At 55.4% G+C, this 15,022-nt stretch overlaps 1 protein-coding gene across 2 annotated transcripts in view; it reads right to left on the reverse strand.

Moving 5' to 3' along the window:
- Window positions 1–15,022, reverse strand: part of LOC119095554 (vesicle-trafficking protein SEC22b-B) — a 54,812-nt gene that overhangs the window by 23,198 nt on the left and 16,592 nt on the right. For both annotated transcript variants that reach the window (XM_037218407.1, XM_037218406.1), the window contains one exon: window positions 591–737. In XM_037218407.1, the coding sequence (XP_037074302.1) occupies window positions 591–737 (147 nt within the window). The remainder of the gene's footprint in view (window positions 1–590; window positions 738–15,022) is intronic.

Here is a 15,022-nt window from a genome sequence, read left to right on the forward strand (position 1 = left end):
CTGACCGGAGAGGGCGGGCTGCCACTGACCGGAGAGGGTGGGCTGCTACTGCCTCGAGGACGGGCTGCCACTGACCGGAGAGGGCGGGCTGCCACTGACCGGAGAGGGCGGGCTGCTACTGCCTCGAGGACGGGCTGCCACTGACCGGAGAGGACGGGCTGCCACTGACCGAGGGGGTGGGCTGCTACTGCCTCGAGGACGGGCTGCCACTGACCGGAGAGGGTGGGCTGCTACTGCCCTCGAGGACGGGCTGCCACTGACCGGAGAGGACGGGCTGCCACTGACCGGAGGGGGTGGGCTGCTACTGCCTCGAGGACGGGCTGCCACTGACCGGAGAGGACGGGCTGCCACTGACCGGAGAGGGCGGGCTGCTACTGCCGCGAGGTCGGGCTGCCACTGACCGGAGAGGACGGGCTGCCACTGACCGGAGAGGACGGGCTGCCACTGACCGGAGAGGGCGGGATGCCACTGACCGGAGGGGGTGGGCTGCTACTGCCTCGAGGACGGGCTGCCACTGACCGGAGGAGGGCGGGCTGCCACTGACCGGAGAGGGCGAGCTGCTACTGCCTCGAGGACGGGCTGCCACTGACCGGAGAGGGCGGCGCCCCGCTGCAGCACGTCGTCAATGTTCTCCATCATGATGCGCTGCACGTCGTTGAGCTCGCCGTGGATGTTGTTGAGGTTCCGCCGCGCTCGGCTGTCCATGAACGTCTTCTTCGTCTTCTGGATGTACGTGTCTGCCGAGCAGAGGCCGCGCCCGGGTCACGGTGACGTCAAACGCCGCAGTTCGAGGCAGTATCCCACGTTTTTGTGCTTTTCACATATGGCCAGGCTCGGGCATCTCACGCATTTTGATCAGTAATACCACGATTTGATCAGTACTACCAGTTTTCTCGAGATAATTCTGAATACCTCAGGATTTTGAGGTGGGGTAGCTGAGCCTGCGGGATAAATTCTTTTGGCATACTGCCCACCGCTACGGAAGTAATACCTTTCATTTGCCTTGCTGCTTTCGGCGCGTTTGTTCTGTGATGCCTTGCAACACACTTATGTGTCAACATGTTTGCGTACTAAATGCCACGAAAGCTCCAGTACACTTTGTTCAGACAAAAACATACGCGAACACGAAGCTTTCATCCTGCATATTCAACGCGTTATACTATGGCTTTGATGTTTCCTCTGCGGCGTTTACCACAGTGGCTCTTCTGGAGGCGCACTTTGGCTTTGGGAATGGGAGTGTCACATGATCCATGTGACGCACTGGTACAAACTTCAACCAGTGTGCTTCACGATAACAGGTCTTTGCCCGCTGGGCCAATCACAAACGTCTCTTCATTCGCACCAGCAAGAGTGCGCCGGGTAGTTGTCATGACGCCGGCGGTCGAGACTGCATAGGAAAAGCGCAGTGCTTTTACAACGCGTTGACAGCGTAATTTTGACTCAAAATAACTAAAACTGATATCCGTATCACGTGCTGACGATGTTTCAGTGGCACTTCCCAGTGCTATCATTAGCCGTAACCAGTCCTGAGGTTTAACAGGAGTGTGTTTTCCAAACGTGCCCCTCGGGCGAGACTCTCTTTAAGTGGCTTTTAGCGTTCGGCGTGGACGAATGTACCACCCGAAAAAAACAGGCACCCTGGCGCAAACGAAGACACTTGGCTCTTGGGCCATCTTCTCAGCCCCGGGGGCAACAGCTCGAACGTGCCACATAGGGAGCCACTCAAGCGTCCACCTGTCCCGCCACTGGCGCCATTCACGCGCAGGCGAGTAGCGGCACATGGCGGCGGTGTCGCGGCCGACCGGTGCTGCCGTGTGTGTTCGCTGTAGCGCGCCTCGTCGGGTGGCATAGCTCCATCGCAAGCACATTACGCAGCTTGGAACGGTGTCAACAAGCATGTGTGCACGCATGACGGCCGCGCGACATGTGACGTCGCTAATGAACTCAAGCACACGCGACAAACACTGCTTAGCGTGCGCCCTGATCCTAGGAATCCATCCAATTAAAAGGCTCACGACATGTCCTCAAAAAGGGGCCGTCTGGGTCCGAGTGTACCGCCGGAGCAATAGTTACCGCGCTTGGCAACATGCTCGACTAGCGAAACGAAAGACAGCGCACGTGCCATTGGTGCATGTGGCCCATCGCGCAGCCGTGCCCGGTCCACTGAATGCCAGTCCGCCGATCCCCGTGTTATCCCTCACGAGCGCTCGCCACACATGATGATGATGATCATCATCATCATTACCAGATGACCGCCACACAACAGACTGACCCTGGCGGATGGACATCGTCATTGTGGTTAATTGATATCGTATCGAGGGAGATCAATGATCTGCACAAAAACGTCGTGGCTCAGCGTTTTAAGCGCGGGGTCTGCTGTCCACATGTCGGTAAGTTCAAACACGCCGGTTTAGTCCAGCATATCCGGCAATGACGATGGACCATGGGCGACGTCCCCGCCTTTCACTACACAGCACTAGCAACAACGCTAATTAACGCCCACGAGCACCGCGAAGAAAATATGCAAGATGCATCCAATTATAACTTGAACGTTTCCTCTGTGTTTTCGATGTCTCTACGCAGGTTCGCATCGCTCGATATGCCAGACCGGACGACTCATCTGCCCCAAGTTTACACAAATGTTGGAACTTTTGCCCTCTGGGGGAACTTAATATGCGTTCCTGCCTTTCAGCCTGATGGCATACCACGCGAACACAACAGTCCACTCTCAGGCTTGGGAATGCCGTCGCATGCATGTTTGAGCCCCAGTTATGTGAAGAGAACTTCGACACGAATCGAAGCCCGATCAGCGGGCCTGTTTTTGAAGCCACCGTCGCCAAAGGTGCTCACTGGCCGTGTTATCGCGGCGTAATGAATCAAGCTCTATGCAGACGTGAAGACGAGCCGCTGGTCGACTTCACGCGAGGCACGAACATTCACCCGCAGACATGAGTGTTTTAGCCCACGCACACGCAAGTTTGGGGCCCCGACGGCGCAGGTGTCACTCAACCAAAATTGGCAGCGAAGATCGACATCAGGACTTCGGGACCAAAACACACCTAAGGAATGTAAGGAATGTTGATGACGTTGAGCCTCCCACACTGAAGGAGGCTGACGACACCAACAGCCAGAATGGTCAGCAAGTCGTCCACCTGCCCCGTCACCGTCATCAAGTCTCATCTGGAGCACCAGTGCGACACTCCATCTCAACGCACCACCCAGCGGTTCCACTAGCTTGCAACCAGCGCGCCGGGAATTTTCCAACTCACGACCTAGCGGTTCCAGCAGCCTGCAAGCTGCTGTAACGCACCAGGAAGTTTTCAACTCACGACCTAGCGGTTCCAGCAGCCTGCAAGCTGCTGTAACGCACCAGGAAGCTTTCAACTCACGACCTAGCGGTTCTAGCAGACTGCAAGCTGCTGTAACGCACCAGGAAGCTTCCAACTCACGACCTGGCAGTTCGAACAGCCTGCAAGCTGCTGCACTGCGCCCGGAAGCTGCCGGTGGCTGTCTGGCTTCGTTCCGTCTTTACGAGCGCGCTGTGATCACGCCGCGCCCACGCCCACAGGCCTATGCAGTCGATCAGACCGGCTGATGCCTGGTAGCAGTTCAAAGAGCGCGGCCCGGCCAGGTCTGGCTCGTCTTTCTGACCGCAGCAAATTTCCGCCTAGAGAGCCAATCTCAGGTCCGTGCATGAAATTGGGCGCATCCATCAGAGTTGCCCGGGTATCAGGGCCCGGCTGGGCGCCGTCCACAGCGGGGCGTCACAGCGAGCCGCAGCCGCCGTCGCCCACCTATGATGGGCACCGCTTGGGGGCAGTGACCGTCTGATGAGGGACAGGGGGACACCCAGGAGGGCAGCGGCCGTCAGATGCGGACAGCGCTCGTCTGGTGAGGGACGGGGGACGCTCGGGAGGGGAGCGGTCGCCTGATGAGGGACAGAGCAGAGGCCGTCAAATAAAGGACAGGGGGACGCCCGCGAGGGCAGAGGCCGTCAGATGAGGCACAGGGGGACGCTCGCGAGGGCAGAGACCGTCAGATGAGGCACAGGGGGACGCTCTCGAGGGCAAAGGTTGTCTGATGAGGGACAGGGGGACGCTCGCGAGGGCAAAGGCTGTCTGATGAGGGACAGTGAACACTCAGGAGGGGGCGCCTTCGCCGACACAGTCGGCAGCGGTGGGAGAGCGGCGACGAACGCTCGGCGTCCGTGTCGCGCTGAAGTGGAAGCCACGATCAATACTGTCTGACCGGCGATAAAGCGAATGCACGGCACAGTACAAAGACCGATTTGATGTTCCACGAAACGAATATCGCGAAGCGCTCGATGCGCGCACTGAAGCCTAGATCGTCGCAGATCAGAATCAGCCAGCGGCGAGCCCTGGCAAAGTCTGACAGGGCAGAGCAGTGGCGGCTTGCCTACGTGACGCACCAGCGTAACGAACGGTAAGTGAGGTTGCTGGATGCCACCAGCACGGCCAATTTGATGATAAAGTGAAGCGCACCACGATGCCGTGACGGCAACAGGAAGTGTCATGCGAAGCCATTGGACGTGCGCCCAGGCAGGCATTGCTTGCTCCCTTTTGGCAGCATCGCAAACAAAGGAGCTCCAAAATCGATGGGCCTGGGTGGTTTCAGGCACTATGAAATGCTCCTTTTGTTCCCAAGTAATCGCGGTGCAACCGGACGTCACCTCAATGCACATTGCGCGGTCATGAAGAAAGCGTATTGGCTGTGAGTCACGAGTGACGTCAGAGGTCCCTCACATGTGCCGCGTCCTCCGCGCCCCCTGCCGGCGTCGTGTCCAGCTGCAAGAGATCATATCTGTTCGAAGTGCGCGCCCGCGACACGGCAGAGGTCCGCCATGCGCCCGGTCAGCGACCTGGACCGGCGCCTTACCCCCCCCCCCCCCCCCACGACACGGCAGAGGCCCCACCGTGCGCTGGGTCAGCGCCGGCAGCTGGGTCAGCCGCCGAGAGCAGCGCCCCCCCCTCCCCTTCCGCACCCCACCACACGGTAGAGGTCCGAAGTGCGTTGGGTCAGCGCCGATAGCTGGGTCTGCTGCTCGGAGTGACGCCCCCTTCCCCTCCCGCACCGCCCGACGACACGGCAGAGGCCCGCCGTGCGCCGGGTCAGCTGGGCCAGCCGCCCGGAGCGGCGCCCCCCCCCCTCCCGCACCCCACAACTGGGAGAGGCCCGCCGTGCGCCGGGTCAGCTGGGCCAGCCGCCCGGAGCGGCGCCCCCCCCCCCCCCTCCCGCACCCGACGACACGCAGAGGCCCGCCGTGCGCCGGGTCAGCTGGGCCAGCCGCCCGGAGCGGCGCCCCCCCCCCCCCCTCCCGCACCCCACGACACGGCAGAGGCCCGCCGTGCGCCGGGTCAGCTGCGTCAGCCGCCCGGAGCGGCGCCCTCTCTCCCCTCCCCCCTCCCGCGCCGCCCCCGCCGCAGCGTGACGGCTGTCTGCCGTCGACCTTATCCGGAGTGATCCGGCCGTGCGCTTTGGACTGCGCATCGGAAATTCACGACCAGCCGCGGCGGCCGCAATTAGAATGATTACACGAGAGTGTTAGAAATGCTCTGCCACTATCCAGGATGAACGTGAACTCAATTTCGTGAGGCGATATTACTGCATTCATTTGGGGATGTGAGGAAGTGCGACTTTCCTTATGCGTAGTTACACATCGGACAGCACTTCTCGTCGGCACTTCAAAGAAATGGTTTTCTTCTCGCGAAATCACGCGATATTATCACTGAATGCTGAGCCCTCGATTTTTGTGTGAATGCAACGAAAATTTTGGCGACCCGACCCACCTGCAGCCAATAGGCATTTCGACGGTAATTAATTATGGGCGCCGCCAGACCATTGGTCCTCGATGCGCCCTAGAACTCCAGCACATCATCATCACCACGACAGTTATCAATCCCAGTGTATTAACATATCTAACATTTCTGGTCCTCTGCGCCGGGTCACTGAGCACGTCGAGAACACAATAAAAACATGCCGTGCTTTCGCTACTACAAAAAGGCACACATCACGGCGACAAGCTACGCATAGTTTTGGACAGCTCGGTAGCTGACGGTTCGGGCAGGAGACTCAACGAGTACCTTGAAACTGGCCAGACACCACTTCACGCCTCATCAGCCGTGGTTGTCTGTTCCAGACTGCGTCGATCGGTTGAGAAGTTGATGGAAAGTCTGTCTTTCGCCCGAAAAGTCGTAAATGATAGTCGCATATAAATTATGATGATGTGCATGTTCGGTCTGGGATGCCCATGAGTTGCATGCAGTCCGTACCTTAAATCGGGGTGACACCACCAGACTGTTCCGTCCATACACCGTCTTTTCACCCCGGTAATGCAATCAATCGTATCAACATCACCCATGCTGGCGTATGTAATCAACAGCATTAACTTCATCCACGCGATCGCGCCCGGGTCAGATCGGGTTCAATCGGCCCTGGTGGTGGGACCAGCATCGCCACAGCGGGCAGTCGGATCACATTCAGCAGGTCCCGACGGTGAGATCAGGATCGACCAGGGCGCACCGTCGGATCACATACATCCGGCAGGAGACGACGGATCAGCGTGTACTTCACCTGCGCGACCTGCTCAAGGGAGCGAACCCAGTTCGCTGCCCGCGAGCTGCTGGTATCACGTCCGGCTGTCACGCAATATCTCCTGACATTTTGTCATTCAATCAGTTATGCGTCATTCTTCATCCCTGTCGATATCTGGGCTAACGACGTTCTTTTTCCTTCACTATTTCCAAGTTGGTCTTGATCTCGGTCGACATTTTGCTATCCAGTCATTTTGCATTTGACCTTTGACCTTCATTTGCCACCGGGCATTGTACTGCAATTTCGGCCTTTGACCCTGTCAATACCTTGCCATTATCATTTCGCATTTCTCACTCAATAAATTATGTTGTACTTTTTATCCCATCGCCATCCGTCTCTCGGCGTTTCGCCATGAGATCGCCTCCCGCCGTAATAGTCGAAATATACCACGTCGATAAGTTTATTTTCGATTAACCGCGTTCGAAGTCTTCAACTTGACCTTAGAACATTCGACATCTGATCGCGTTATCACTCCCAATAAAATACTCTGAACGCGTCGCCACTGCACGCACAGCACGGCACGCGCGCGCATCAAGTCAGGCCTCCCACCATTCTCACCGTGGCCGACGCTCGCCGCGCCACCTACCGGCCACCGGGCGCCGGAAGCTTCGGCGAGCTCGGTGTCGGGCCGCCTGGCGGGCAGTTGGCATTCCAGGCGCGCCCCATCAGCGGGCCAAACGGGCGACGGCGCCCGACTGGGCACGGCCACACCACCGCCTGCTTGTCATTCGAGACCGCGGCCTGCAGCCGACCGTGAATCATGAGCCGTCGCCGTCCGTCTCGGCGAGATTCTATTACGTCGGCCGCGACGACCTCCTCCTGAATCCCCGGGGGCGGTCGGGACACGAACCGCTGAATTCGCTGACGGCCCGGCCACAAATCCAGCGCGGCGCCGTCAAATGAAGCCGTTCGGGGCAGACGGCTCCTCCGGGCGACCCGGAGGACTGTGGTGGCGGCGAAGGTGACTTGAGGGCGGGAGGACCACCGCAGCATCTCGCCGCCGCAACAAACAGTACCCAAATGCGGGGATCGGCAAAGGCTAGTGGTAGTGGTAGCTAGTGGTAGTGACTGGACTGCTATTCGCGCCCCAATCTCTGGAGGGGGAGGGGGGAGGTTGTCTACCGCTTGTTAGGGAGAGCTTTTATCTGGCACTCTCCTTTGTCGCATTCGTTGCTCCACTGACCACATCAGCTCCCTTCAAGAAGTGGTCTGATTCAGGGGCATACGCACGTTGCTCCCCCAGGAGCAAGTGTCCCACCCCCGTTCCCTCCCATCCAGTATTAGGATGTGCGTGAGAATATGTTGACAGTGACAAATGGGAGGTAGACAGACAAAACTCGGCAAACCCATAGGATGTCATGTTTTTTTTCTCATGCAAGCAATTTCGCGCGCCCACGGGGCGCTAAAATAAGACAGAGGTTTTCAGTGAGCTTCCGAGTGTCTCCCCTTCATTGCAAATTTATCAGTGCATCCCTGACTCCAAAGGTGTGATGAGCATGCGTGCCCCAATTTCGGACATTCGTCGCAACAGACAGATGCGGCAGGCAGTGGATGCTGCTGCCGGGGAATCGTTCCGCCACGCTGGCCAACGGCCGTATTGTTCTCAGCTTTGGAAGACAAATGTTGAGCGCGGTTTTCTCGGCGACGCGCAGGGCCGGGTGAATGAAACCAGCCAGCTAATCGGTAATCTTAAGCATACCTAGAGGGTTGCAGTTTTTTAATCAGCAACTTAATGGTGGGCACTGAAGCATTCCAACTCTCTAAAGCACCCTCTCCCCACACCAACACACATTTCTGGAGGCTGTCCCGAACCAATGTTACAACTGTACCCGGAACACGACAATTTGCAATGTTCCTGGGTGGTGCCGGCATCAGATCGGTCATACTTTCGATCTTGCGTCAACCTACACCCCCTTTGTGCACGGCGCAGGCCGTCATAACACGCATGACTCTCATTATTACGAATACGGACACCGGGCGTGCCACCATTCATCACCGACGTCTCATATATGTGACAAATTAAGACGACAGCTGTAGACGACAGGCAATTGGTGTCTCACTCGGGTTATGGAGTGGATTTCCGCACGGTGCGGTGCCGTACGGTATGGTTTGTTCGGGCCGGTAAGCTTCGGGACAATGGGAACGTCGGCTGTTCGCATGGTTGCCGGTATTCACCCCATTCCCGCGGACACAATCGTGAGTGGTGACCTCCTGTCTGTCCCCCCCCCCCCCCCCCCAGCGGAATGGAAGTCCTCCAATCCTGCAACACACCTGGTTGTCGGCCGAAAGGACCTGTCAGCGAGCCCCCTGCGAAGGACCAAACCCAAGGGATCGACGCTCGAGAGGACGTGCGCTCCGTGTCACGGGCTCAGCGAGAGTATTATCCTGACAAACTCCAGAAAACCCATCTTCAGAAGACGCACAATCGTACGACCCATCCCTGGGGACAGCTTTCGTACTTATTACGCTGCCTTTGGTGCCGCCATTTGGTTGCTAAAGCAACCAGCTATGCGCTGCGTGAGACGGAGGCGGGGGGCACTTTACCCAAGCTCTTACTAAAGAGCGGTGGCTCGTAGGCCAGCGACCCCACAGACCGGTGCCGTGAGACAGGGTGGCGTGAGCGGCGCGCGGGCGCGCACTGCGGACACCGCCGCCGGCACAGCGCCGGCCGCGGGCCTCCGGGGGGCGGCGGCCACCACGTGAGCGGACGGCTCCGGCCGCTGGCCCTGCCCGCCTCCATAATGGATGAGGTGACGGGCATCGCGTGGCAGCGCCGCTATTCGTGCGCCGGTGGCCGGGAGCTGACTGCTCGACGGCGGCCACCGCCTCCCGGCGGAGCGCTCTCCGGACGCTTTCGTCGCAAGCGCTTCCCCACCCCGCCCCGTCCCCACGAGGGCTGGCCGTCGCTTCGAAGCGGCCCGCCCGCCCGCGGCGCCGTTACAACTGCCAACTGTCGCCTCCGTCGACGCTTCAGCCTCCCGTTCAGACGGCGCCGCTCGTATCACATGAGGGCCGAGTGATATCGAGCAGAGGTTGACTCTCGGGCCTATATCGGGGTGTACGACGTGTGTCTCTTATTCTTTATAATGGTGCCTCGATGATGAGTGAGGTTTCGGGTGTGTCGACCGCCAAGGTCATTTTGCGTCCAGCCCAGCAACCTGCCTAACAGCTGAATAGCCATCCAACTGTCATACAGAGATTAACTTCAGCTGAAAAGAGCTGCCGTCCAGCACATCAGAAACCACCCAAGCCGCATCAGCAATATTGCCATGTAATATGCAACAAGCCATGTAAATGAAACCTTTCTGGCTCCCACGTCAGCTCTGTTTTAAGTTCTCTCTTGAGCGCCTCTCGCTGGCTATCCCCTCCTTTCGGCAATACCAACGTCAGGTCAGCTGACGTCCGTCACGTGGTGCTCGTTCAGCGAATGCGATTGGCCGCCTGCCGACGGATCGACGCCGCGGCTCTGCGCGCCAGACAACGCGTACTGCGGGGTTAAACGCGTAAATTCTCCTGCTCTGACGCGCGGCGCTGCGCGCGGGTGATCCGTTGTTTGTTTGAAATGGCGCCGTCATTCGCGACCGCGGCAATAAGTCCGACGCTCCAAGGCAATATGGACCGCAGCGTCAACAGCCGACCCGCGACAGCGGCAGGGGCCGCCGCGGGTAGTTGCATAATCACACGGCTCTGACTTGTCGGAGGACTGAAGACGTACGATTGCAGTGAAATGCACCGGGCTGTGCAAACAATGGACGGGCCAGTGTAATGGAAGAACCTCAAAGCCGACGTTGGCTTCGTTGCCTGGCCGCTGTCCAAGGTAGCCTAGCTAGATGTCTGATGGAGTGAACGCCTTCATTCAGTCATACAGGAAGCAACCAGGAAAATAATGAAAGTACCATCGCTTAGAATTTGAAATAGATTATGTGTAACGCGGCCTAGAATACTCTGTCTCATCTCCCTGCTAAGCAATTCTTAAAATATTTCTGCCAACTCATTTTTCGAAGACCCTGACTGTCACAACCGAGCAGTTTCATCCTAAATTTCCTGAATGAGTAGCATGCTTAGTAAAATAGGTTGCTACTAACGTACCTGAGGCATGTTACATTTGGTATTTACTAACGGGTTGCTTATTGTTATTATGGCCATTGGGAGAGTGGTGGTGTTAAGAAAACGTTATTTTCCGTCAGCAGCTATGACGCCTTTAAGAGAGAGATCCATTGAAGTCCAGTCTGCTGAGTCGAGCGCGCAGCTGAGCCGAGCGGGCAGCTGAACCGAGCGGGCAGCTGAACCGAGCGGGCAGTTGGGCCGAGCGGGCACCTGAGCCGAGCAGGTAGCTGAGCCGAGCGGGCACCGGAGCCGAGCGGGCACCTGAGCCGAGCGGGCACCTGAGCCGAGCGGGCACCTGAGCCGAGCGGGCACCTGAGCCGAGCGGGCAGCTCAGCTGAGCGGGCAGCTCAGCTGGGCGGGCAGCCGTCCGGTGTTGCGTGCTGGGGTTAACTGCTTCCCAGCAGGGTCCAAAATCAAAGCTACAAACGCCACAAAGGGCCAAAGCTAAAAAAGCTCCGCTAAAACAAAGCATCTGACGACCCTGAAAGCCTTGCGTCACCCGGCCGTGACAATCACCTAACCAAACTAGACGTAATCATTTACCTAATGGGACCCTGTGCCGTGACCGTTGGAATCAATACAGCCCGGGTCTGCACGTGAGAAACCAGCGCGCTTAATCATTCAGGGTTCGTCCTGAAACCTCTACAGATGAACAGTCGCCGCATGCCCTAAAAAGCACATCCTGGCAGGCGATGACCACCAAACGATAAGCGATTGGCGAAAACCGTCGGGTTACAAGCCATCCTGCCCTCCGTGAGAAACCAGCTTACAACACATAAACTGAGCGCCACCGAACCGACACTGCCAGCAACGCCGACCAAAGGGTAGCATGCACCGCGACCTCTTGCAACGCGCCCGTGGTCAATCGACACGACACCGCCGTGTTAAGTACGCAAACAATGGGACATGGCAACAGTTTGTTGCAAATTTTAACGGGCAGTATTTTGCACACAGTATGTTTCGCAGAACTGAGGAGTGGTTTCATTTGCGCGGGCACTGTGAGTTCCCATACGGCTTCCACAGATTTCAAGATTCTCGATGTTGAGTCAGGGAAATTGGCACGACACTTTCATAATTTTATTTTGGATCAATCAAAACAGTGTTCAAAGGAATTCAAATCGGCGGGATCCGAATCAAAATTAACATTTCCAATGCAAGAAGGTATAGCACCGCCAAAATTTCAGAAGCCGTTCATATGCAATGACCCAGCTGCTAAAGGTTTTAGAACATCCGGAAATGGTCAATACCACCGTGCATTTAGGAAGACATCGCCAGGCCGCTGGGCTCCGTTCATGTCTGTGAAGCAAATGTCCCAATTCCCTGATGAAACACCGAGCCCTCGTTCACACATGCAGGTTTATGAGTTGTATTGTCATATCGATGTTGATCAAATACCACATGCCGCGAAACAACTTGCGGTGCGCGTCCCTTTATTGCGGTGCCGAGGTCTTTGCCTGGTGAGGAAGACATAAAATGCTGGAAATCAATGCGTGCGTTCCTTTTTATGCTGTCATTGGTCTACTGTGGTATGCTTGTTGCACTGGCCTACAAATGTTATTTGTGATCCAGCTTATTGCGTATGACGTCTGCTTTTGCCCTAAGCGTCCTTGCCATTAACGGAGAATGACTTGTCATTACATCATCCCTTCAGGCAAAATGCGACTGGAGCGAACGAGCTTCGTGTCGTGATAATTATAAGAAATGTGTGGCTGGCGAAAATTGCGCTAAGTTATCACGCCTAACTTCGCATTTGGTGGTGAGAGTATGAATGAGTATGAGTTTGAGTGAGGTGTATGGTGAGTCTGGGCCAGTTACAGTCATTCAGTCAGGGAACCAGTAAGAATGGGTGGAGAACAAGTGTGGCAACAGTCATACCAACTGGCGATGACAGCGGGCTGCCTGCCTGTGCTACATTCATTTTCTCTCAATGCCATTATATTCTTTAAACTTTAATGACAAGTATAATTATACTCCTTAGTGTCAGTCGAATGAAGCCGATCGAGCCTTCAACTGAGTCGAAAACCGTGGCACATCAAGAAGAAAATAACTGGTGAACTTCGCCATCTAAAAATATGTGACCCACATGGTTTTATGAGCTTTCGTATGTTATGTGAGCTGCAGGAACCAAGCTGCATTCAGCCGCGGCTCAATGATTTCAATCGGCCAGTTCTAGTTTATTTTGCGTTCCTTTTCATAAAAATGGCTTTCTGTTCGAGTCTCTATTTGCAAGAACGACTGAACAGCCGCACACTAAATCGCAGCGAGCCCATTTGGTCCGATCCGGGAAACAGCCAACTCTCAGAGCACCTGGCTGAACGGCGTTATAGTTTGCTATCGATTATCACAGGAGCGACGCCACTTCAAAAGTACAGTGAGCAGCTCAATGACAAATGAGCTTTAACGGTTTATGTATCCGCCGCTTCCTATGTCAAACAGAAGCTCGTTGCTGGCACTGACGAACATTACCACGAACCATACTCTATTGTGACTTAAGAGATTACTGTTATTTTGACATTTTGCGATTGTAGTATTTTAATTACGTCAACTTTGACGCACCAACTTTTATCTGCACCATCCAGCCATGAACGTGATGTAGCTCTATTCCAACAGCGTCATCCATTCATCCACCATCAAAGCCAACCTGGCATTCATGACATCATAATAACGTCATTCAAATCCTGCCATTCCATAAGCCACGCGGCGATCAAAGCCAAGAAAAATATAATGGTCGAAGCGTTCATATCTGGCGTTCGTGAGCGCGATTTCCAGACATAACCGTCGTAAATTGTATCGCGATCAATGTTGTGCGAGGCACGATGACGTAATCAAACATTGACGCATTGAGGAGCACATTTAGTACAAAGACTGTGCTCTCTAGAGCAGCCTTCCACTTAAAAAGTATACCAACAGGACAAGGTAAGCTTGTTTCATCATAACTGATGCTTGCTTCAACATCTTCCGCGGTGGAACATTCCCTTTAACGCATAATCGCCTCAACAACACATTAATTGTCAAGTGATCGTTCATGCCTCGTTGCATTGTTCGCAGCACCCAGCCTGATACACGCCATAGAGTGGACTATGGATCATGTGCAGTCAGGGTGCACGGTGATGCCGCCTGTCCGCCTGTCCGTCGGAGTGCACGGTGATGTCGTTGTGTGCCAAGACAGCGCATAACATTCCGCAGTAGGTCATCAAATGGAGAGGCTGAGGTAACATATGTCATGTGAATAAGTGGTGGATGTTACGCTTCAAGTTGCGTAAATGGTGGTTTTTGCCCGGATCACACGCAACATTTAAGGTGCGACAATTGTGCCATGGCGACAGTTTTCTACGATTTGGGATTAAGTAAGGCATGGAATGATTTGGAACAAGGTATTCGAATTGAAGATTGCCTGGCATTCACAAATCCTTTCAACGAAGCTTTCAGGAAATGCTGTAGATGCTGCGGACGGCAAATGCTGTAAATACTCGCTGCCGTCGGCAAGCGCCATCTTTGAAGCCAGTATGCAAACTAGGAAAACGGGGCAGCTGGCAAGGTCTTGCAATGCAGGCTCTCTTATGCTGCATGCTCTTAGCTTGGGCAAAAATGCAAAACAGTTGTAGAGGGTTCAGAGAAAAGTGGACCAAAGACTGCACGGAATAAGAGAAAAATGCGCTTATGCTTTAATTTACTGAATAAAATTGAATAAATCCAAAGAGAACCTGCATTAAATGGAGAGGCGGTGGCTAACAACCTCCATGAAGTGCCACAGTGCCGCCTGATTTGGTACAGGACTGGAATGCCCAAAATGACGTAGAAGCCCAGCATTATACAAAAGATCGTTCGAGATCATGCACCATCCTTATTATCCCTTTGTGCGCACAGACGTGGGAGACGGATTCCTGGATCGCTTGTGAGTCCTAGATCTTGAATCTTTTAGGGATGCGGTATCCATTTTCAAATGTTGTAAAATGATCCTAACAGATCCGTGATTCACTTACAAACTTAGTCAAGCAGCCTTCTAGAGTCCTAGAACACCTCTGGAATTGTCTTTGGGGAGGCACCCTTCCGAGATATGAGGTACATTTTTACAGTTTTTGTTTCGAAGGATCCAATGGGGTCCAGGCACGTCTGCTGCCACGGTCATTAAGGTCAAAGTCAGACATTATGTACAACAGAGGGTTGATACCTGCTTTGGCATAAGTAATCAACTTCTGGTGGGGAGGGGGGGGGGGGGAGGGGCTCCGATGACTACACGCTTCATCCCATGTAAGGGGCTGCTGGTACCGCTGGCAGCCCTGCGCTAGCCACACGCACGGAC

The sequence above is a fragment of the Pollicipes pollicipes genome, unplaced genomic scaffold, assembly GCF_011947565.3.
Source record: "Pollicipes pollicipes isolate AB1234 unplaced genomic scaffold, Ppol_2.1 Scaffold_4219;HRSCAF=4965_pilon_pilon_pilon, whole genome shotgun sequence".
In the NCBI taxonomy this organism is placed as follows: Eukaryota; Metazoa; Arthropoda; class Thecostraca; order Pollicipedomorpha; family Pollicipedidae; genus Pollicipes; species Pollicipes pollicipes.